This window comes from Podarcis melisellensis, assembly GCF_964234715.1.
Source record: "Podarcis melisellensis genome assembly, chromosome: Z".
NCBI lineage: Eukaryota > Metazoa > Chordata > Lepidosauria > Squamata > Lacertidae > Podarcis > Podarcis melisellensis.
The window spans coordinates 34,444,679-34,470,787 of NC_138547.1; the positions used below are offsets into that span (position 1 = coordinate 34,444,679).

The window sequence follows — 26,109 nt, forward strand, 5'->3', positions numbered from 1 at the left end:
CATATATTCCTTATGAAGGACTACATATCTCAGCACACTTTACTTCCATACAATCAAGTGGGTGGACTGCTATTATAAATGGTATTGGTGATTCGTGTACTGGGCAATGTGGAGTGATTTCCTCTATATGCTGCTAAGTGTCTCACTTCCAGAGCTGCAAGGGGAAGGAGGATAACAGTGGAGATAGAGTTGTAAAGTTTTGTTTTTACTTTTACAAGCGCCTGCAGTATGTTATAAAAGGGGCTATTTCATGCTATGTATTTATTCGACTCTATAAAATCTTTTTATCCTTTCTCTTTTTTGAATACACTATGGCACATGGGAAGCAAGGACAGTTTCTTTTGTTAAACAGAAGTGTCAATACATTAGACACTGGAATCACTGCTGTGGGCATTTTGTTGTTGTTCTCCAACCTTGTTTAGACATGGTGAAGGAATGCCACAAAGGGACAACTTTCATGCAATTATGAATTGAATTCACTCTGCCATAATCAAGTAGATATTAATATAGCATTTTTTAAAAGCAGAAGTTAATAAAATATCTTCATGTTAAGTACTGAAACTCTTACATGCATACTGTCATAAGGTTACTACATTTACCAACCTGTCCTATATAGTTAGGCAAAACAGCTAACTAAGCAACTTGTGAGTTCTAACAGCCAGGTTGCCAAAATTCATGTAGGATGAGTGTAGGAAGTTTAGGCTTCCTTCCTCTGCTGGACTGTATAAAAACATTTAACAGCACTTTGTAGGGCAAAAGCCTTAACGTGACCTGTCACAGACTTATTTTGAATATGCTCCTATGAACCTATACTATGGGCCTTCCTGCATGTCTCACCCTAAAGTGGCTTATGGCCTAACACGTTTGCTCTCTCTGTGCCTACTCATAATATCAGGAATGGAACGAATGGAAGCAAGGCAAGAGTTGCACTACAGAATGGTTGGGCATCTGACCCGAGGATGATTTCTACCCTAAAAGCACGGGCAAGCTGGTACATTAGGGCAAATGGGGCATTACCCACCAACCTCATTCTGCAGTCAGCCTTCCTACTTGCAGCATGCCCAGGAGTAGTTGGCTTGGTATAATTCACCAGGGAGGACAATGGGGACAAAACTAGAATTAGCTGACTCTGTCTACTATTGACACCAGCTCTAGCTACTGATGTTCTCCTTGCCTTCTACCCTGCCCATTCCAATGAGAGCCAGTCACCACTGTTTAATAGTGCTATTGAAATTACCTGCAACTACCATATTTTTTCTTCTTCAAAAAGGAGCCTACACATTTCCACTAAAACTCAGATTAAATGTATAATTAGAGCTGTACAAAAATGTTTAGTAAAAGTGGATGGATTTTCTTACACAATTTAATCCATAAGAGCTTATTTTGATAACTTTTTTTTTTTTAAAAGTTCCTTATGGCAATCTATCCCCAAGTAAAAGTTGCTTGTTCGTGAACAACCAGTGAACCAGAAGGTGGGCTGTGGCTGCTGGGAAATGTGCCACAAAGGTTCTAGACAGCAAAGCACAAAAGCCCATGAGCTCCTGGCTCAGGTGTTATGCATGTTCCAGATAAAACACACTGTGTGACACTTAAGAGAGCAAAAATGCCATCTGAACTGATCTCTCGTTACATGAAGGTCTCAAGAAGCAATGATCAAGCAAGCTCAAATAAAATATAAGCAAGGTTGTAATCCTAGACATCTGATATATTGGAGATCTATGTTTAGACCTCCCATCCCTTAATTTACATTAAAAGCAATTGTGGGGGGAGGAGGGATGAATTAGATCAGGACTATAGTACCTGAGCTGCTCTTTGCCCTATTAGGGAAAATGTGTGTGTACCCATATGTTTTCCCTAAGAGGAGAAATAGCAGCAGTATATGGGATTTATTTCATTTTCTGTGTTTCTGTTCTTTCTGGAAAGATACATTGAAAAGACACTTAGATTGGGAACACACACCATGGGGGAAAGGGTTTAACCTCCTTTCCCTGGTGTTACGATCCCAGTCCTATTCAGGGGCCCTAGAGATCTGAACACAGAACAACAATATCTAGTCTAACATGGCCCTATGTTTTTAGACAACTTAATTTTGTGGTGGGAGGAAGGAATGTGTGTAGCTATACTGCATTCTGAGGTAGTACATATAGTGATATATGCAGATGTAAAGGCAAAACATTTAATTATGTGACATTTATGTATAGCTGTGATAAGCTCTGTAAATAGGGGGTCAGTTGAAACAAGGAAGCTTTATTCACCATGGCCTACATATACAGCTCAGAATGTACCGTTTAAAGTGGCTTGTTTATAAATTCTTCATAGTGGTTTAATTTTCAAATAAGGAACTTTGCCTAAAAGGGCTTTTTTGGTCTTGTTTGAAACTGGTACAATGATATTTAAGATGTCACTCCTCAACAAGAGAAGGGCAGTTGTATGAGAGCATAGCCTATTATACGTTATGCTTATATGAATTGTACATCTTTCTGCCTTTTGAGAAATGTTAAGATTAAGTGTTGTGCTCAGCAGAGTTCCACTCGCGCTAGGGCAAAACAGCAGAAAGCCATTTAAGCGAATCCTCCACCCCCACCCCCCTAAAACTGCGACTGGGGTTTGAAGGACCTGCTGGGGTTTGAAGGACCTGCTGGAATAGCAAGGAAGGTTTTGTGTGAGGCTCCCCTCCCTTCATTCAGTAGAAGCTGCTGCTCAATCCTGGTTCCTGCTGCAAATGGAAGAATCCTTTCCGTTCATGGAAGGACAAGTTGGGAACCAACTCAATGTTTTTAGTTATTAAATTTAAAGTATGAATGCATGCTAATATTCTGCTATATTCTAAATACATTTCATGTTAAATGTATGTGAGTGCTAGATTCCTAAGCGGTATTTCAGTGGTTGCATAAAGCTCCAGTGATTAACTTTCCATGAATAATTTGAGGCCTAGTCACCCCATCCAGTCCCTCTGCTTACAAGGGAGTTTGGTAGTAGGTTTCCTAGGAATATCTATTTGGAAATATATCTTCAGTAATTCCCCCTCTTAATATTAGAAAATAAGGCAAATACTGTTCAGAAAAAGGTGCTATGACCTCCAGACTACGCTCTTACTAGGTCACCAGGTAAACATATGACAAGAGTGGGAATCATATCAATAACAAAAGCAAGGCTTTTTGTTTTTAAATCTGCATTTTCAAATAGAATAAAAAGCTATCAAAAGACTCTGTGACCGAACATAATATTCAGAAAATACTTTTTAGACTTTATAGATACAAGCTTCCTGTATTTACAATATATCTTCTTCTAACACCCCCCATTTCCCCTTTAAGAGACATGTCCATTAAATAACATAACATGTTCCAAATGTGGAATAACATGACTGGGCTAGTAAAACTGAAGCATCAGGCCATCTTGCATCTTTTCGGACTTGCTCTTTGTCAGAATTTGGTTCTGTAAAATCTCTGGTTGCCAGCTACTAGGCTGCTCAGAAGCATGGCAGGAAACAGAAAAAAACAACAACGCAACTGCCATAATAATTAACATTAGTGAGAGGAAAAGAAGTAGTATGTTCACAGATGCTCTAATAATCACTTTAACATTTTGGCTTTTAAATTCTAGCAAATTGCTTCTTCTTTTTCTGAGATTCAGTACATTGTTTCAAAATACTGTGCATTAGAAAATATACACTATGCCCATCCAAGTGGCTTACCAATTTGGCTTTATGTATTAAACACATTTTGACATGAGTTTGAAAACGTAGACTAAACAAAAGCAATTTTTTGCCTTATGCCTACTAGTCAATTCTCAACAGAGTGGGAGGTAACAGCAGAATGCCTTTTCTTTAACTAGAAACATTTGTGTTTCTAAGAAAGATGTCTAGCAGGGGTTGGGGAACCCGTGGCTCCCATATGTTGTTGGTACTCCCACAAACCCTAGCCAGCAAAGCCTACATGTTTTTTTCATTCCTTGTGAGTAGCCTTGACCCAGACATGTGGGTCTTAAGTAGCTGCAGGATGTAGAACCTGACCTCATATGCTGCTACCCATCTAAACAGGATGGTTCCATTCTCTTTTGGACAGCTAGCGCAAGAAAATCGAATACTGCGTGGACAAAAAGCGACTGATAATTCCATTATAATATAAGCTATTTAGTGGTGAAGTACAATAATTTGTGGGTAACTGATTTTTCTTAAAAAAACAAACAAACCAGTATACACCACTTATTTAAAATGCAGAAGGTGTACAGCAGGTGGGAAAGTTTATATAGAATGATTATACCCCTTGTATATATAACACTGAATCTAGCCACCCCGTCCCAACCAAAGAAAAGAATGTATAGTTGCTAGAATGTCAGATGAGGAAGACATAGTCTGAGCTCCTTGTTTAGCTTCAAAGTTCACTGGGTGACCCTGAGCCAGTTGTTCTCTCTGTAAAACCCACAATATGTGGATGTTATGAGGATAAAAACCCTTCACCCTTTGGAGTAAAAATGGGATACATAGTGTTAATAATACCCACTTTCCCCGGCTAGGAAAACAATGTATGCTTTTTGTGATATTTTATTGAGAGGGACATTTAGTGGAAAACGATAGTGAAAGCAGCTTTCACTACAAAATCAGGCTGCCGTGAGTATTATGGCTCTTGCCGAAGCTCACAGTCTAGGCTGATTTTGTTCCTGGCAGTTTTGAGCACCAGCTGACCTCCCCTCCCTCATACAGAATGCACATCAGTTGCTTAGAGCACCACCAACATGGCTCCTATAAACTCACTGTTGTAAGGTATTTTGCACATCTGAGTGTTTCTCTTTAATCATCTGCAGTAAAGAAAAAATATTCCATCATATAAAACACACCATATCCTCCTGAAGTGTGTGTACATGTGTGTGTGTGGTGGTGGGCGTGTGTGTGTACAGAATCAAACAGAAAATGTGTTAGGAGCAATTTTTACAGTGCGTCACTACACATGTGGCATACTCAAAGGACAGCTTTTGGGCTGATCAAAATGTAGTATGGTCAAAATGACTCAAATACACATGTGTGTGTTTGTGTGATGTGCTAGGGAGCACTATAGAGAGTATCTCTTTTCCCCACCCCGCTACAACTATTTTAGCTCATTGCCTAGGTCATCTCATCTCCACATGTCCTATTATAGCTTTTATATAGCATGTTTGACTGTATCTAGAGAATCTAATTCTGATTACCTTCATATTAATAGATTATGTTTCTGAAAGCTTTAACAAAGGCAAATGAGTTTTAGAACCATCAAAATAGGTAAGAATTCTTCCTCCAAATATCCATATAAAGTTCATATAAGTGCATAATTAGAAAATACATCTTTAAATAGAGTCAAAAACATATTCTGCAAATGATATGGTTTAACTTTGGTACAATCCTATGTTCTCATTCTTAAAAAAAAAAATTTTTAGCAGTGATAAGAAGCCATATATCTTTCTACGACTGATGCTGTAGATTTGTGATAAAGTTTAACTGAAACCAAAATAGCTGAATCCATCATGCTTAAAACTTGAGAGATAAGATTCTAAAGAAATTGATGGGGGCTGTACAGTGCTTTCTCAGGCTTACAAAAAAGGCCTGTTATGATGTGTGCTGTATCAGCTTCAATCTGAATTAATTAATATGCAAATTTTACTTTTTTCCTTTCATGTCAATATAAGAACTGCCAATGGACTCCTGTTCTCTTTCGTTGACCAGATCTTTTGATGCTGCTTGTTTTAAAAGCAATTTTGTATGTTATTCATCTCCATTCATATAAACCATTCCCCACACTTTTAAGAACAATCTACTGCACACCCTCCCTGAAATTCATGGGAGCTGCATAAAAACATAGTAGATTGACACGTGTGAGTAATACTAAAGAAGAAGAGTAGGAACATTATATTTTAACACTGCTTATATCTATTGAGGATTGCATTTTTAATATACAGTAAGTTGTGTGGGTTTTTTTGCACAATAACTTTTGTAAAAATACATATTTATTTTTCTGGTTGTTATTTTCTGGAATTCTGAATTTCATTTATCTTCATTGTTGCTCTTTCCACATTTAGCTCTTTTCACCATGTCTCCATTTAAAGTAAATAAAACACTTCCCAGTTCTTTGGCATTGGGAGGGGTTCATACTGCCGTGATGCTTCCATTGTGACGAGAACGTGACCTTTCCAAATTTACTCGTCTGTTATCTGGAATATAAAGGGAGAAGGAAACATTATAAGATTTTAAAACATGGATACTGCAATGTCAAGAGGTTTTCAAACAGTCCTGAAAATAATTTCAAAGCAGTAGATAAATAAATTACTAGGTGGATGGATCAGAGAAATTTCAGAGTACAGCTGCCAGGAATTCAAAAGTTCTGCAATCAACAATAATTTAATCTCCTGATCTGAAACTCTGGGGTGATAAAGGCATTGGAAGAATTCTGTGGCACTCTTCCTTGGAAATAGCAGGTGACAACCAAAAATGCAGGGGAAAGTGTTACTAAATAAAGATGTCTCTGTGCCCACTTGCTTTGGGAAAGAGAAAGTAACGTTATCCTTTCCTTGAGAGGCAAGTTCACCAGCATCATTCATAAAGTAGGAACAGATGAGATAACTCACTATTTCCTTTACACACACACACACACACACACACGCACGCACTTCCTACAAATTACCTGGATGAGCAACTTCAATATAAACTATTACTGCACAGCAATTATTGCAATGGAAAACCATAGCATAGGAAGATTATTCCATGGGCTACAAGTCCAATGTCCTGAAAGCACAATTTTAAGTCAGGGATGCTATAGTTGAAAATATATTAACAAACATAGTATTTCCTCAAATGTGTTTAGCATCTCCTGACCAGTAAAATGCAAGTGACATGGCTGAAATTCCTGTGTGATACGGACATGCAACTGATTAGCTTAAATCACATGACAAATGTTAGCTCTCTGGAGATAAATAAATGTGACACATTGAGAGAAGAGTTAAATAGTTCTGGGAAGGGTTCAAGAAGCAATGGGTAGATTAAAAACTAATAAACTTCCATTTACTTCTGCATAAGTAGATAGAAAAATGGATTTTAGAATTCATGGATAAGTGCCTCCCAGCCACTTTACTTTTGGGCAATGTCTCTCTCCCCTTTTCCTCCTCCTGAAATCCCTGTATTAAGAAATTTGAAGTTATTCAGCCAACCACACAATGAAAGACACAAGTGTCCCATCCTACTGCACCTGATGATAGGCTGAACCTCTTCTGTGAAACCCACAAACTATGACATTAATTCAGCAAATCCTGCTGAACTAAAGTCCAATTTGCATAAAATGTACAATATGTTTTTATTAATCTCTTATTAAAGACTATGGGAGGTAGAGGGCATCATGCAAATACAGCAAGCTTTTTGCATTAATCATGGAGATGAAAACTCTGGAACCAGTTGGTGAGCACTTCCTACAAATATACATCTCTGCCATGCAGGGATGAAATCATCACATACAAATAACAGGCCCTAAAAGAGTTGAATTGATTGTTGTTTGAAGAAGTTCTAGAAAAGGAGGGCGTATCCCTGGACTACAAAACCTCAGTTAAAAGAGTGACAACTTCACGAATTTGGATAATGTCTAGTAAAAATAGCTAGAAGATACTCTCTTTGGGATTATGTTGTTGACAGAATGCAAAACCAAACTACTGAATTTTTAATTAACACCTACAATCCTGTGGTGCTGTTAAAATGATTATTTGCTGTTGCATTTAGAATGTTTAAGTTGCTGAAGAAATGGGGGGAGGACCAGGGAGAGATTCTTAGCTATGACCCGATAATTTCTGCTCAGAAGAGCTATTTCCACTTTAAGGGGGCTGGAAAAAAAACCACGTTTGCCAGATTTGCAGTTTAAGCTATTTTTTTTTGAAGTGAAATATGTACACTAACATTGGACAAAGCATTCAGCTTTACAATAGGAAAGAATGACAGGTTGAGAAGGCGCATAGTGTCTGTTGCTTGTATTTCTTATCCTTGTACCATACATGCATCTTACATTATAGAAAAGAAAAACACTCGCTTTCAATATTGCCTCTGTATAAATCTCCGGGCAGATAACAATAATATTAAATAAGCATATATTAAAACCACCAAATGTGAAAAAATATATTCAGCAGTAACCTGCTCATAATTACCACATACTCATTATACCAGTGACTATTAATAAATGCCTAACAGGTGGATTTTAGACGGTTGCTAGAGTGTCAGTGAAGTTGATGCCACACATTTAAGGGAAGGTATTTCTAAATTGAGTAATTTTTTTCATATCACCGTCTGGTGTAATTCCCCCAGCACCTTTACTTTCAGTCACCAGCACCTTTAATTTCAGTCACCAGTGTAGTTCTTTCAGCATCAGTATTATGTGGTTCCTGATAGCTGTCCTGCCAATATATTGAAAGCCACATTTTTCACCAATTGCATTACAATAATCTAAAGGAGTGGTGATCAGAGCATGGATCACAGTGGCTAAGCTATCTCTATCCAGAAACCTTAGTAAGAAAGAATGGAAATTTGTAATTCACATGAATTTCTATTTGAAAAGTGGACTGGAGAATAACCTGTGAATAGGATGACCCACTGGATTGGATAGGCAGGCCTTTTAAAGCCTTTTGCCTCCTCTTCCAGCCATCCCACCCTCCAGTTCTAAGTGGCAGAGCAAAAAATGACCCCTCTCCCCCAAAATATAACCATAGCCAGGATGACTATGCCCAGTACAAAATAATTTTTTTTAAAAAATGCCACATTTGGAAATTACGTAACCCCACATTTCCAAACCAGGACAACAAAAGCATATGAATCTACACCATGGGTAGGCAAACTAAGGCCTGGGGGCCGGATCCGGCCCAATCGCCTTCTCAATCCAGCCCGCAGATGGTCCAGGAATCAGTGTGTTTTTACATGAGTAGAATGTGTCCTTTTATTTAAAATGCATCTCTGGGTTATTTGTGGAACATAGGAATTCATTCAATTTTCCCCCAAATTATAGTCTGGCCTCCCATAAGTTCCGAGGGACAGTGGACCAGCGCCCTGCTGAAAAAGTTTGCTGACCCCTGATCTACACTCTGTGAGACTAAGATAATGCAGAGGGAAAAAACAGAGGTGGGTGAATGTCTTCCAGCACACTCTTCAAACAGAAATTCATAGCAAAGACCAATTTCTGTTTTTTGCTTGAGTGGACTGGAGGACATTCAGTGAATAGGATATAACAGAGCAGTTTTCTCTAAGGACAGGGTGGGATTCCTATTCATCAAAAGCAAACAACCCTCCATAGCCCCTTTCTATCCAAAGCAGCATAAACTGAGGAAGAAACAGTATGAGGAGGCTCAGTGGCCTCCCTGGAGCATATGCATTGTGTGCAAAAGGCCCAGGTTCAACCTTGGTAGGGTTGAGAAGAAACCTCAGAGAGGTAAGACAGTACTGATTCAACCATTTGTTCTCAGAGAAAAGAACATGCTCATACTATGAACGTTTCCCTAGTACTGCTTCCAATGAAAATTCATAGTATAAAAAGAACATTCCAATCTGTGCACAAACAGCAGTATTTAAATATTCATGTTGTAATCAGACAAATTAAATGCCTTCTGTACTTTGACTGGTAAGTTGTTGAATTAATTCTCTTCTGTTTAAGTATGTACAAGACCCTAGCTGAGAATCAGTTTGTTTTCAATTGATTTAGCACATGGTTCCTTCAAAGCATGTGGTATGCTAAAGATGAAAAGTGCTCCCCTTTCTGCCCGCAGAATACTCACCTCTCCATCAGGGCACATACCTCGGCTATACATGGCCTAGCCCAGATCTATAGGGCTATATGGGTGTCTCCCGAAAAGAAATATTTTAGAGGAAAAAAGGATACCTCCCGATGGGAGGAGGCTAGAGAAATAGAGAATTGTGTATGGAACCAACATATAGTCCCATCTGTTGCTTTGCATCTTATAGCAACATTTTGGAAGTTAAGGGTGCTGGGCAGACAAATGTATCCAGGGCACAAAAAATCTCTTGAAGTTTCTAGTGATTTTTGCTGTCTTTAAGTGAGATATCCCGGGAGTATAGCAAATACTTGCTGTCAGTACACAACTGAGTGCAAATTGCTTCAAACAGACTTATCTGGGATATCCAAGTTTTATCTGTTGCAGGCAGTATTTGCTCAAAGTGGCTAAGCAGGGAATTTGAAGCAGAGGCAGCAGCAGCAACAACAACTACTACTACTACTACAGAGGCACACAGACTTGCTATTCCTAGAAACACCAGTACTATGGAATGAATGGTTTAGCAGAAGCTTATCCCACAATAAACTGATCCCAAGTGTGTCTGTTCAAAGAAATATATGTGGAATGTGGAAGAAAGGATGTGTGAAGAACTGGATGTTGCATGGATGTGGTAGTTTAAAAGTATTCTTCTAACAATTATTTTGTACTTCAGAGTTGAGTAATTAACTCTGAAGTACAACAATACTTGTTAGAAGAATACTGTTAAATTACCACATCCATGCAACTGACACAAACTACCACATCCATGCAACTGAGTGGCATTTAAGATCTTGGGACAAAACAGATTTGCACGCTAAGCTGCAAATGCACATTGCAACCTGCTGGTGCTCCAAAAGCCAAAAGCTATGTGTCCAATGCCTGACACAACACTAAACTAGGAGCTGAAGCTGCATTATCAGCTGAGAAATTAACCTAAAAGTTGAAGTTGCCTTCATACTTTGGGAACTTGTCTCAGGATGACAGTTCCATAAATTCACTTCTGTTTGCTCCAAAGACAGTCACATAGAGCATAGAAGCAAACATGGTAAGTGCTTGCATGGCGGAAGGTATTCTAACATTAGAGAAGAACAATACTTCTTCAGTATTACGGTGATAACACAGAAGAATAACTTAAATGTGTATATAATAGGGCATAACTCATGCAAGTTCAGACATTTCATGGCCAATAGCAGTGTTGATTCTAGCTTTTGAGGGAGTTCAGACAAGAGATCCCCAGTTGGCTCTACCCTTCTCTTCACTGCCACCAACTACTCTCTCTTTCCCTCCAGCGCCAACCACCATTGTCACCCAGTCTCTTCACTCCCATACAGTACATCTCTTGGTTGTTCCCTCTGGTTGCAAGGAGGCATAGGAGCAGGACCAGGTAGTTCTGAAGGCCAACAGTGGACTGATGTTAAATGCTGTAACCAGCCCTGACAGATGGGTTGTATTGGGTTACTAGTAAGAGGATTTACATGCATAATCACCAGTTCTCATTGAGGCATTTCTGAAAAGTGGTGGAGGGAGCAAAAGCTTAGTGTTTGCTCTCAGACCCTTACATATGCAAACTATACATTTATTATTTGATTTGAACACATCTATCACACCTATGCTGGCAAAGGGAATCAAGACAGCTATCAATCAGTATACACACACAGAAATGAGCAAAATCCTTAAAACTAGACAACATACAGTCAAACTAATAAATTAACAATAGCCTTAACTAAGAATTCTGCCTTTTATAATCCAGGCTTTGTGTGAATGTAACCACAGGGAATCCTGCAGTGACATTTCTTGTGCAACTAATTTCTTTGTCTAATGTATGATTGGTAGTGTCACCTAGGTTTATAACAATTCTTCAAAGATAAAGTAACCCATTATTTTAAAATTTATTAATTTGGTACATGTTTTATGAGAATAGGTTTTAGAAGCAGCTCCTTTGAAACAAGCTTTCGGGAAGGTATACAGACAGATGCAGTTACTGTGTCTGCCATTTCTGTAATTCTGCATGAATTTGAAAACTATTCTCCCTGCCTCTGAAATGGAATGCAGTCATTCATTTTAATTGCAAAACCCACTTAGAGCAGATTTTGAAATTGTAATAAAGTGTGCCAGGACACAAATGCACTGAACATAATACATTGGCTATGCAACTACAAGGCTCTGCCTTTTTGAGCTTTGTCAGGGATATCTATTGTTCTTGTAACAGCTAAAAAACATAAATACTCCATGTTTTTCTCCCCCTATCTCATCTGATGCATGTGAGGGAAGATTAACTTAGGTTGTAACTGCTTCTCTATGAAATATACCACCCAGCATTCTTGTTCTTAGGTCAATTATGTGGCTGGAACTTTTCAATCTGCAGAGCTCAGGATGACTTGAAACTCCCACATAGCAGTAATTTCATAACAATCCTCTCTCTGTGTATCTAAACAGTCAGCTTTCCATAACTGTCAAGCCTCAAAAGTTTAGGGGATGTCTCAAGAGTCCTAATCACATTTTAGTTCTCATGTTTGCAAATCAAATGAAAAGTTGCACTGGCCAAAACTTGTCATCTGATTTTAAAATGGCTTTTTTGTATATATATAAAAAACTTTCTATATTGCATTAGCAACATTTGGAAGTGGTGCACTGGAGACAAAAAGGTGTACAAGGCATAAGCTTGTGAAAATACCCTTAAGAGCTATTTTAGATAGCCTGGGAGACATAAAAGCATCCAGGAGAAGAGGGAAGGACCATGACAATTTACGCAGCTCTGCTACTCTTTTCAGTGAAAGAAGGATAAAGTTTGAAGCAATGCCCTTAATATCTAGTTACCTAGGCCGTTATTTTTATAAACCAGACAGGGTAAAGGAGCAGTTGTCTTTCCCTAGCAAACCCTATTTGTGAGGGCTTTAACAGGAAAGGGGCTATAATTCAGACACAGGAAATTCAGACACAGTTCTGGCACCTCTTTTTCTAAAAAAAATTGCATTGAACAGGACTATGAACCAAACTTTGTTATTGGGAAAAATAAGCATTTACAAAATGAGACTATATCCATGAACGATGCAAGTATGGTCACTTCCCTCCCACTGTCTCCTTCGACCTCCTAAAGAACAGAATGGGAACCTGTCGCCTCTAGATGTTGCTGGTCTCCAGCTCCCATCATGCATCATGACCGTGTTGCCTGGAGCTGAGGAAAGCTGGAGTCCAACAACATTTGGAAGGCCACAGGTTCTCTTCCCGGGTGCAATCTACAAAACCAGAGTTTCTAGGAAAGCTGCCTGTATCATTCTCCAGAATTAAAAGCCCAGGACCTTTCTCAGGGAGCCAAGGAGTAACAAGTGGAAAAAAAAATTGCCCCTCAGAATGTGGCTTTCAGGGCCTATTTTGCTTACCTCTGATCTAGAAGGGAGAATAGAAAATAGAAGATAGACAAATGGAAGTGCACCACTTCCAAATGCTGCTAATGCAATATAGAAAGTTATATATATATATATATATATATATATATATATATATATATATATATATATATATATATATAATATATGTATTACTATGTGAGATGTATGGATGCGGGAGGCACTGTGGTCTAAACCACTGAGCCTCTTGGGCTTGCTGATCAGAAGGTTGGAGGTTCAAATCCGCACAATGGGGTGAGCTCCGGTTGCTCTGTCCCAACTCCTGCCAACCTAGGAATTTGAAAGCATACCAGTGTGAGTAGATAAATAGGTACCATTGTGGCAGGAAGGTAAACAGCATTTCCATGCGCTCTGGTTTCTGTCACAGTGTCCCACTGCGCCAGAAGTGGTTTAGTCATGCTGGCCACATGACCTGGAAAGCTGTCTGTGGACAGACGCCGGCTCCCTCGGCCTGAAACAAGGTGAGCGCCGCACCCCATAGTTGCCTTTGACTGGACTTAACTGTCCAGGGGTCCTTTACCTTTACCTTTAACTATGTGAGCTGACTCTAATAGCAGAAGTGGCTTTTGGTCTCATATTCTCTAAAAGCATCCCAGAATTAAATGTCCAGGGAGCATTGCTTTAATTTTATTTTCTCTGGAACTCAGAAGGAATTATTTAAAATTTTGCTGTGACAGAACAATATATAAACTTAAAGCTAAAAAAAAAAAAGCCTGGCAGAGTGAATATGAATGAACACACAAAAAAAAACCTTGATGCCTATTTAGTAATAAAAAAAGGCTGTTGCTAAAGCTCCACCTTATTAGACTAATTTTTGTTGAAATAGCAAAGAAGATGGGGGAGAAAAGACCCTTGTAAAGGCATTCATATGGCCTGTACCTTTGGGAGGCAATGAAAGCATTTGCATCAAATATTTATTTGTACCTTCATTTAAAACTTTGCTCACTGGAAAAAGCCTAATGAGATACACATCTAGTTCTTATGAAAGACCCAGGGGACAATATTCATACAATTCCAGGGAACTTTAGTACAATATAAGCAACACAAAACCTAAACACGACAGACCAGAGTGAATAGAGGCGAGTGCATTACATTTTCTGCTTAAAGGCTTTATTAAGGGATTAAAAAGCTTAGAACCCAAAGGGAAAAAAAGCAAAAATACAACAGCACAAGGCATTAGTATAGTGGCACCTCCTGATTTCTAAATAGAAGTGAAAAACATTAAAACAGAAGCAATGCCAGGCCTGACTGGCTTCTACATTAGGTTCCTCTTCCTTCAAGACTTGGCGGAGTCTACAGTAAGATTAGTGAGTACCATAGAGGTTCCCATCTCTACAAAATCTCTCCCCCCAAGTAGGATGTTATGAACCTTGAGAAGAGTAAAGTGCCTGTTGGGAAGACTTGTTGAATTAATTTGCACAAGACAAGCATTTGGTTGCTGTCGTTTAGTCGTGTCCGACTCTTTGTGACCCCATGGACCAGAGCACGCCAGGCACTCCTGTCTTCCACTGCCTCCCACAGTTTGGTCAAACTCATGCTGGTAGCTTCGAAAACACTGTCCAACCATCTCATCCTCTGTCGTCCCCTTATCTTAGTGCCCTCAATCTTTTTCAGCATCAGGGTCTTTTCCAGGGAGTCTTCTCTTCTTATGATGTGGCCAAAGTATTGGAGTCTCAGCTTCAGGATCAGGACTGATTTCCTTCAGAATGGATAGGTTTGATCTTCTTGCAGTCCATGGGACTCTCAAGACTCTCCTCCAGCACCATAATTCAAAAGCATTATTTCTTTGACGATCAGCCTTCTTTATGGTCCAGCTCTCACTTCCATATATCACTACTGGGAAAACCATAGCTTTAACTATACGGACCTTTGTTGGCAAGGTGATGTCTCTGCTTTTTAAGATGCTGTCTATGTTTGTCATTGCTTTTCTCCCAAGAAGCAGGTATATTTTAATTTCATGACTGCTGTCACCATCTGCAGTGATCATGGAACCCAAGACAGTAAAATCTCTCACTGCCTCCATTTCTTCCACTTCTATTTGCTTAGTTTTTTTGATGTTGAGCTTCAAACCATATTTTGTGCTCTCCTCTTTCACCCTCATTAAAAGGTTATTTAATTCCTCCTCACTTCTGCCATCAAGGTTGTGTCTTCTGCATATCTGAAGTTGTTGATATTTCTTCTGGTAATCTTAATTCCAGCTAGGGATTTATCCAGCCCAGCCTTTCGCATGATGAATTCTGCATATAAGTTAAATAAGCAGGGAGACAATATACAACCTTGCCGTATTCCTTTCCCAATTTTGAACCAATCAGTTGTTCAATATCCAGTTCTAACTGTAGCTTCTTGTCCCACATAGAGATTTCTCAGGAGACAGATGAGGTGATCAGACACTCCCATTTCTTTAAGAACTTGCCATAGTTTGCTGCGGTTGATACAGTCAAATGCTTTTGCGTAGTCAATGAAACAGAAGCAGATTTTTTTTCTGGAACTCTCTAGCTTTCTGCATAACCCAGCGCATATTTGCAATTTGGTCTCTGGTTCCTCTGCCTCTTCGAAATCCAGCTTGCACTTCTGGGAGTTCTCAGTCCACATACTGCTTAAGCCTGCCTTGTAGAATTTTAAGCATAACCTTACTAGCGTGTGAAGTGAGCCCAATTGTGCAGCATACATGCTTGAAGAAAAAGAAGAAGAAAGGGTGGGTGGCCCAGCTTTAAATATCTCTGCCTGCCCCTCCCCCATTGGTGGAAATGCAAGCTTCCAGAGCCAGAAGTAACTTCATGCCAGTCTTCTAGTTCCACAGAAAAGGCGCTCCTCACCTGGACCCCTTTTCGGGCTGGATGGGAGAGCGATCATCTGGCTATGCAAGAATTTGAATGCCAGTTTCTTTTATTCACCACCTTGTACAATATTGTGATATTGGCTCACAGATGCCTATTAACTATTAATTCCAAAGTCTTCTCTGTCTTAGACAGTATTTGGCAAGTAAATATAATACTCTGTGTCATCCGAGATAAAACAATGCATTAGAAAGCTACTGTGTAGAGAAGAGATTGCTTTCCCCCACACTCAAACACTATTCTTTTTGCAATTCTTTGGGTTTTCTTCTGTAAATTGTAAGCTACTGCTGACAGGTAATGTGGTTTGCAGCAGACGTAGCTCAGGAAAGAAGAATCCATCTTGAAATAGCAGTAATATTAAGGAAGCATAGTATAAGAACACATATTAGTGGAAAGCATCCAGTTTGATCCACGGGAAATTGTTCGGTTGTTGTGGAAAATTTAGCAGTAAGGAGATCACGTAGCTCTAAATTTTCTTTGCCTGGGATACACCCACAAATGGTGCAGACAGGCTCTGTAAGACTGGCTACTATTTGTCCTTAAAGCAGTGTTAAATTAGAAAAACAGACTGAGTAAGCCTAGTAAAGGTTTAGAAGAAGAAAAGATGGAAAGCAGGAACTTGAGAGTAGTACTGAGATACATAAAGGGTTGGCCTTAGGAAGGCTAGTGATAGGTTCTCCTTTTCAACTGCAGATACAAGACGGAAGACTTGGCTTGAACAGAACTAAATGTAAGGGTGGTTGCCATTAGCCCTGTTCAGCTTGGTGTCAGGTGAGATGGGAGCTGGAGTCCAGCAATATCTGGAGAGCCACCGTTTCACCAGCCCTGGTCTGAACAAAGTGATAAGAGCTCACTCGCATCCTGCCACCTTGTGCGTTGCTTTCCCTCACTCTGCCTTAATTCTCTTTCTTGATTAAGAGATCCTCACTTCTTAAAGTGACTTGTTTGTCTGGAGTTAGTTCTAGCAAGGAATCTATTATTAGACCTAAGAATGAATAGTTATTTTTCTGACACAAATGCTTTATAGAGCTCCTGCTTAAAGTAAAAGATGGACTGATTAGGTTACCAATTTGATGAGATCATGATTTTGTGTGTGCACAAGTACTATATTCTAAGACAAATCTGCCTAAGTTGGCGAAGTGTGGGAGGAACTACTGTATTTACTAACTATGTTCAGTTTAGTTAGAGATGAGGTCATGTTGCTGTCTGGAATTATGGATGATATGCATTCCAAGAGTATCAGGTTTTTGGTTTGCTTGTCCCATGTAGCAAATACACATTTTGACAACTCCAGAGACAGGCTCCATAGCTATATAGCAGGTTACTAAAGGTGCTTCAGTTTTCTGAAACCTGCTGAAATTTCTATGGATCCAAGACAATTAAATGATCCATTACATTAAAGTCAGTATTTCATCACTGTTTTCCCTTTTCTTTTTTAGAATTCAACATTGAAAACGAGGAAGCTCTGAAAAGAAAATATTTGCTACATCTATTGTATCATCAAGTTTCCTTTCCTTTTTTCCAAAAGCCCTCCTTTCATTTTAGGTTTAAAAGCATGGGGTGTATGTGTCTGACAGACCGATGAAAAAGGGGCAGCTGGCTTTGAGTTCTTGGGTGAGTCTTAAGACCATCTATGGGTAAATCGAGATCAGAAAGTATTTCAAGACAAGTAATCCATACTCCATTCCTTAGGTCTAGCAACCACTTTTCTCATTATCTCCTCTGAACTTGCAGATCAATACAACAGACCCCAGAATTGTATCTTGCTGATTTATTAAATTTCTAACAGACTGTGAGACTAAAAAGAGATTTTGAATACATTCACCTTGTAGTATCAAGCACAGTCATTCTTTCTTTTGGCTAATTAGACTTTTAAACTCCAACTATTTTTTAAAAGTACAACAGTTTGAATAAGGCTTCCTAAAAATGCGCAGCAAAATAAATCTGAATGTGACCTTTTAGAACTGACTTAAGGTGACATTTATTGGAATTAGTTTCCTTTGTAACTAGAACTCAGAAAAAGATCAAGTGACAATCTCCCGGCATTCAGTTTGGGTGATAATCTATAGGGTCAAACTGAGGGAAGATGTACTTGTGGTTTGCTGGAGAAGGCTCAAATGTTACATACAAGTGTTAAAAATATGGTGTGGGAAAGGTGTTACTCTTCTACACTAGTGCTTTTCTGCTTTTGTAACCTTCTTCACTTATTTGGAAATAAGTGGGCTGCAAATCAGCAGCAGCAACATCAATATATAAAAATAAATACTCTTCTGCAATTGAAATAAAAAGTAGGGAGGACAATGGGATTGTTTTCACTGTACACATTTTCCTAAATATCTCTAATCACTGTGATTCAGCATCTTTCCATTGTCCTTTCAGCTCACAAAGAATAGAAAAAAACCCAAGTGCCTTAATCACAATCCTAAATCCAGAAGAGTGATCCTATGCATTCTTACTCTGAAGTAAGTCATTTGAAAGTGAGCATGGGACTGTAGGCATACTTTTGAAGTATACTTTTCCGTCTATAAGATGCCCCCATATATACAACACCCCCTATTTTGGGGGGCTCAAATTTAAGAAAATGGGGGAGATGGCACAGAGTTGTTCAGCTTTTTTGGTGGAGGATTACCCAGTTGTTGAGCTTTTTTGAGGGAAGAATTGACCAGAGTTGTTGAGCATTTTTTTTTGGGGGGGGGGGTCTGACAAACTGAATATAACTCACCCAACTGGCAAGCACTAACAATCGCAAGCAACACAAGCCTAATTGCCGAAGCGGCAGCCAATCCAAAGCAGTCCTTGCCGCATCCACAAATAACCCACCCAACTGACAAAGCAGCAGCCAATCATTGCAGCTGACACCATTCACCCACCCAATCACTAGATCCTCCTCATGGATGCAACCAATTGCCCGTCCCCCCACTGCACTACCCATGTATAAGATGACTCCCCCAATTTTTTACTTTATTTTGGCGTAAAAAATCCTTGTCTAATACACGGAAAAGTACGGTATTCTGTACTTTAAAGTAGCTTTATATCACAATCAATTTTATTTGCACGATTTGCCCTTTAAAAGTCATGAACCTATCCAGATTAAACTTTAAGATTTTTTTTTTTGTTGTTGTCTATTTAATACTCCAAATTTAACTTTGCTTCCCTCAGAAACATCACCACTTGGGAGAAATGCTTTGAAATGACTGAAATCTCTTCCATCTCCATGTCCGTAGCCTATGATAAGCCTTATTTTGAAACACTACCACATGCCTGCCTTAAGGGTTACAAGACAAATCAATCTCCTTCCTCCCTTCCTCCAAGGGTAATTGGCCTTTAAAACCACACAGGAAAATAGGTCTCTTTGCCAACAAAAACATAGCCACGTACAGCCATTTTCTGCCTCATTTTGATTTTCAGCTCCCGGATGGGAATGTAGCAAAAGGGACGGGACAGAAAAAACTGCTGTATCAAGCAAGACACTGCAAAGACACACATTATAAAATAAAGACTGTAGTGAGAATAACTTGAAGTTAGAATTCAATCACGTCATATTTATTACATTTCATTTCAACAGTACAAGCATGTTTCATTTTATATTCTGGTTATTACAAAAGAATTTCACTGAATGTAATAGAGTGATGATTCAGCTAAGTGTACTGTTTCTGAATTTAAGAGCAACCAGTTATGATCAGGAGATGGCTCCCTTCCACCCCATGTAGTAATAACAGAGCTGCAGATTTTGATTGACACCTAATTATCCAGACCAGAAAATACCAGGCAATTTATGGTCATTCAAACCTCCTTGCTTGACTTCCAGATGTTCTTGGACTCCTAACTCTCAATATCTCTAACCACTGGTCATGCTGTCTTGGGCTGCTGGGACTTTGGGTTCAAAAGAGCTAGAGGGACCAAGTTAGAAAAGACTGGTGATGTAAATGTTTTCATATAATTTTTAATATGTTAAATATTTGGTATTTTTTCCTTAGTTTTCTTTGAGAGAGAGCTCCTTGTAGCTGACCATTTGAATAAACTACAGTTGTGTATTACTTCCTGCTTTCTATTCTAAACAATATGATGAATACAATCCATATTACAGTGGTGCCCCGCAAGATGAATGCCTCGCAAGACGGAAAACCCGCTAGACGAAAGGGTTTTCCGTTTTGGAGGTGCTTCGCAAAACGAATTTCCTAAATGTCTTGCGAGTTCCTGCGGGGTTTTTTTCCTCCCCCCCTTTCCCCCAAGCTGTTAAGCCGCTTATCAGCTGATCCGCTAAGCCGCTTAACAGCTGATCCGCTAAGCCGCTTAACAGCTGATCCGCTAAGCCGCTTATCAGCTGATCCGCTAAGCCGCTAAGCCACTTATCAGCTGATCTGCTAAGCCCGCTAAGCCGCTTAACAGCTGATCTGCTAAGCCGCTAATAGCGCTAAGCCGCTAATGGGCTTGCTTCGCAAGACGAAAAAACCGCAAGACGAAGAGACTCGCAGAACGGATTCTTTTCGTCTTGCGAGGCACCACTGTACTAATTTAATGCATGAAAATAGCTTCCTAATGTTTGCATATTTATGAATGAAGATTGAATATTCATTTATTTATTTTTTTTAGTTTATTTACAACACATACACACACACTTGTCAAACTGAACATGAAAATAATACTACCAATTCAAAAGAGAAACAAACAACAACAGGACATAAAACAAAACAAAAAAGTACAAATAAAACATGATAATGTACGATAACATATACAAAACAAATAGTCTCATACACCCACACACCATATTTCAGTTCTTCTTTTCAAAAACTGAATATTCTATTAAAATACAATGAGCCCCCACAATTAAAAGTTGGAGAAAAAGATACAAAGCTGTTTTTTTTCCAGGAGTGGGGTGGGGGGAGGAGAGGATCAAATCCTTTTGAAGCACAGTACTGAAACTTCCACTAAACATTTAATGTGAATTTTCTCTTTGGGACTGTGTATACAGGTGTAGAGCAATTATTAGATTTGATATCTGAATGAATTCAGGTTCCCATTAGAGCTTCAATGCTTCAATGACCCCATTATTTCCTTTCAGTACTCCCAGACCTGATCAACTTAATTATTCTGACTAGTGAAACATTTAGGACATGAATTTATGATTTGTTTAAAACCAAATGGGACAACTGAAAGTACTTGGGATGGGGGGAACCAACACAAAAGAAAAAATGCTTCTATTATGTATCTGAGAGACAGGTCAGGCCTACGATAACATTATTATTGTTCTTATACTGCATTGAAATTCTACATCTGTTTAGACTGGAATATGTTCCCTAGTATGCTTTAGTAAGACTGTTAGACTAGTATGATTCCAAGTGACTGAGAAGCAGGGATTTTTTTTCCAGTTCCAGCACCCCTCAGGTGGTCACCATTGCCATTCTAAGAAAACAAGGGAAGTGTTCATGGTGAGTTCCAGCACCTCTTTTTCTAGAAAAAATGGCACTGGTGATGAAGATGTTCAAAGCAGACATTCCCCAATGACTGTTATTCAAAGCTGTGGAACAGATGGAAAACATTATACTGAAAAGTTTCTGAGGGTGACTATGTTAGACCAATGTCTTTATACTCATTCTTCTGGTGGCTTATGCAGACAGTCAGAAGTGGTGTTAATATCTATAGAAGCATTGGTTTTGATCGAATACCAAATGTGCAAAAAAAAGGGGAAAAAAGGAAATAGGGTTGAGAATAGGGAGAGAGGTTGATGAGATGAAAATGGGATTTATGGTAGGAGAGCAGGAAGCAGTATTGACTAGGGATGCATTTTTGTTGGGAACATTAAAGAACAAGTCTATAAAGGTTGGACTTTAGGAAGGGTGAGGGTGGAATGAACAGAACATGTGAGAATTTTTAAAGCAAATATTCCATTGAAGGAGATATAGGAACAGGACTGTTCACTCTATTGGCATTGCTAAGTCCCCAGGCCAGCTGAGCTCCTCCTTTCTTGAAACTGTTTCCATTCATTATTACACAAGAAACCCTACTTTCCTAAAACTGGTCATTATAATAACTTTGTAACTTGTAAGAAATGGGGTCTGCTTTCTTTCTCCCCTCTTCTCTTTTTATCTTCATTTCCTTCTGTGCTTTGTAGAGTGTGTTTATTGTTATAGATCTTAATATAGGCTGCTTAAGGAGGATTTTTGGCTAAAAAGCAGGGCAAAAACCTCTTAAATAAATAAATAAATAAAGATATGTCAGCGTGAAAGAAATACAAATATGAGCAGTAATGTTATAGTTCACTCTGAATCTGTGTTAAGTGATAAATGCATATAAATAAACGCAATCTTTAACACAATGTGAAATGCAGGGATTCTGGTAAGTCATCACTAGTATGAATAGTTCTAGAAAGTGGAATAAGAGAAGCAAACATCAAACTAAAGTTGGATGTAAAATTCATTCACTGCTTGATACATGCTGACAAAACATCCTACTCGAGGACAGGATGAATTCTCGCTTTTGAAAAAGAGAGAAATATTATACATGAGCCAACGTACATTTTAAAACTGAATAACAATTAATACCATTGAGGAAGACATGTTGCTGAAACTCACTGGGCAGTGTATTTCCCTCCCTAATAATTTCCCCATATAACACCAGTTAGAGGTTCATCTCTTTCCTTTTCCATTTTTGTGTGCTGCCCTCCATTTTTATTTTTTGCTATTGCAAATAGCCACCTGATGATCTAAGGAGGAAATTAGCTTTTGAACCTCCTTACCAGTTTTTCAGTCACCCCCCACCCTTACTGGAAGGCAGCCTGGATGAAATGCAGCTGATGAACTTCTCTTGGAAATTATTCCAAAAAAATTCCCACTTCCTAACATGTCAAATATTTAGAAAAGTACAAAAAACCACTCACAAAGCAAACAAATCTCATATTTTATCAATAAAAAATGCATAAGATGGTGGAATGGAGCAAACAACAACAACAACTGCAGACATAGGTGGGGATACCACTATTGCATTCTCCTCATATCATAAACTCATTGTGAATGAAACCTCACAGCAAAAGGTCTTTCCCAGATCTGTGCCTGATGTAATGATCTTCTATTTGCAGGACAGCTTTAAAAAATGGCAAGACTTGTATTTAGTCTAAAGTAGTGCAGCCTGATCTCCCTGTATAAGATCACTCTTATTATTTAATAAGATAACTCTTATTAATGGCCAAAACTAATTTAGGTAAAGTTTAGTTGGATACAATAAATATACATCACACACACACACACACACACACACACACACACACACACACACACACACTTACTTCAAAAACACAGCATAAAAACAACAAAACATAAAAACCAAGACACAACATAAAAAGCAGTAATACAGTATTATATAAGAAAAGGTAAAAACTTCTTGTATCCCCCTTACAAGTCACATTTTGGCCACAACACAAGGTAAAGCAATATCCGGATTTGATCATTCCTCAAGCATTTGCAACACCTGTTATAATTCTTAGTTTGCATTAGCCTTAAAAAAAGAGCTTTACTTCAAGGCAACAAGAGTGCGAAGACAGACAGTAATGGGTTTTGAATTTTAAGTAAACAAGCTGCCATCACATTAGCATCATCTCATCTGGACACATTTGTCCCTAAAAGAAGAAGTCTGACATCAGAGTGGCCCCTTTCCCTCCTTTCTCTAATGATATGTAACAGCTGCTGAGCCTGCAATAAATGTGTTTATGTCCAGTTAGATTGCCATCATTTTACAACCCAATCTGATTCCCCCCCTCTCTCTCTTTAAAAAAAGTTAGTCACAAGAGACCAGCACCAGCTCCTGCTCGAAGGCATTTCCTGACATCAGCTTTCACTTCACACTTCAGCTGAAAGTACCAGATTTGACAAAACACACAGAAAGCCATGAGAGAAGGCTCTTCACCTTCTATCCAAAAGTGCCTGACAGGAGTCAATAGTGATTCCTTCACAAGGCTGCAATAATAATAAAAAGCTGCTAGATGAAAGTCCGAGGGAAAGCTTTCTAGCTATTCCTTACAATATTTTATTAAAGGTGGGTGTACAAATGTGGTTGCCTCAGCAAGACACCCCCCCGGTTCAAACTCAATCACTTTCAGCAGCTGGTAGTTTAAATACCAGAAGTCAGTCATCCGTGCACAGATGTTGTATTCTTTACATATAGTGTATAATATGAAAGCAATGAATTCAAAGTTCAAGGTGCTGGTGCTGGTAAGAGGATACCTCTTTTCTACAAAGGGGATGGATTGCAATCTTCTCAGCTTTCCTTCCACAATTTTACAGAAACTGACTACAGCGCTTTTCTTTCTAGCTGACAATTACTGACACTCCTTGTCAAAAGCAAATAACTTCCCCCAAATCCTTGCAATAGCCTCCCTTTTGTATTTTTAATGTTCCAAGAACCATTTTTGTTGGGGGTGCGGGGTGGGGGAGAGATAGTGGCATCTCTGCAATAGCCTGTAGTCTACATGTAAAATGAAATATTTTTAAATAATACAATAAAGGCAGCCTATCCACAATTATTATTTTTAGAATAAAATATCAACATTTTTTATTCATGCCTAGGCTAACATTTGCAATTCAGCAGTTTGCAATATTTAAATGGAATTGAATATGCTATGAGAAAACTGAAGACTGCATCTTTCTTGTGTGAGTGACTGCTGCAAGGAACAATCATTAGTGCCTGCCCGTTGCCTTCATCATCTAACATTAAAGAGGAGAGCCTGTCTAAGGCTGGCTAGATAGTCTTGTCACTTACCTGTGGCTTCCCCCAATGCCTACCTACTGGGAAAGGATAAATATTGTATGCTTCTACAGCTATAAATTATTTGTGACAAAAGCCTGTGCAAGTTACAAAATGAGAAGCTGTTTCTTGTTTTAAAGGACTGGACAAAGAGTTATTTGGAAGACAAAACAAACGTTTGAATTCATGATATGAATGAACACAACCACTGCATGTTCTTTTGTTGGAATAGGAGCTACTTTTACCTGTTCACCATGATTCAGGATAGTCATTCTGCACACTGAGAAAGGTCACAACCACCAATTTCACATGTAAAATGGTAAATACCACATTTCTGCACATATCTGCTTCTACCCCGAAATGAGGGAGAAGACAATGTTGAGATGTACAGTAGCAGACACTGGCAGGGCATCGTTTCCTAACCCTAAAAAAATCACCTAGTAATCATCTACTCATTTGTGTGGAATATTGCAGGGGTTCTGTGGGAATTGGGCTTCTAAAGGTTGAACAAAACCTCCAGGGTCTTATGCTTCATCACTCTGATCTAGAAAAGTATATAAAAAACCTGCTACAGGTTTCCCTAGGAAGTTAAGGATAACTAGGCTTGTAAGATGGGCATACATAGGATTTTCAGGCACTCAGAAGTTCTGGGTTGAACAGCATGATATAGATACAACAAATAAACCTAGCAGGCTCCATTTTAGCTTTAAGTGAATTTTCTTTGGAAGAGAATAGAAGTGTCTGTTTCTTTTACTGTATCTTATTGTTGTTTTAATATTGTTGTTACCCACCCTGGGATTTATATGAAGAGTGGGATTTAAATATAAATACACATGGGAAGTCAGTGAGGAGTAACCCTTGGTACTGGCTGAAGTAACTGGCTTTGAATCATCAGATCGGAGAAAGATAATAGCAACATGGAAAGAATTGTAAGATTACACACAAACAGATCGGTGATTACCAGTCTTATTATTATTTTTTGCCAATGCATACAAAAACAGATTAGTTCCAAATGACTCATTGTAAGCTTCTGGATGAATTATATGCATTTCAGTAATTTTCTCTACACCTATTTTCACAGAAGTGCCACAGCTTCTGATGAGTAACACTTGAATGCGTCCTGTTTCCATTATACTCTGTAATGGGTTTTCTGTGGGGTCAGCAGCATATGTTCTCAAAACTTTCAGTATATAACACACACACACATCTTGTGCAAGAGGTATGTGATGAATTTCTGGATCCTATAAACAAGTTCCTAAAAGAAACTAATGAGAAAATTGTAAAGCAATACTATTTGGAGGAGGTCTTCACTCTACAAGTAGTGCTCGTTATTTCAAGTAAGCTCCCATGAAGGTGTTGTTCATTAC

The 26,109-nt window shown here is 38.8% G+C and overlaps 1 protein-coding gene across 1 annotated transcript in view; it reads right to left on the bottom strand.

Moving 5' to 3' along the window:
- Positions 1–3,056: 3,056 nt before the first annotated feature.
- The window catches only part of DIAPH2 (diaphanous related formin 2), a 346,935-nt gene continuing 323,882 nt past the window's right edge, over positions 3,057–26,109 (bottom strand). Inside the window, exon 28 of the mRNA XM_081897572.1 lies at positions 3,057–6,180. Coding sequence (XP_081753698.1) covers positions 6,116–6,180 — 65 coding nt within the window. The 3' untranslated portion in view covers positions 3,057–6,115. The remainder of the gene's footprint in view (positions 6,181–26,109) is intronic.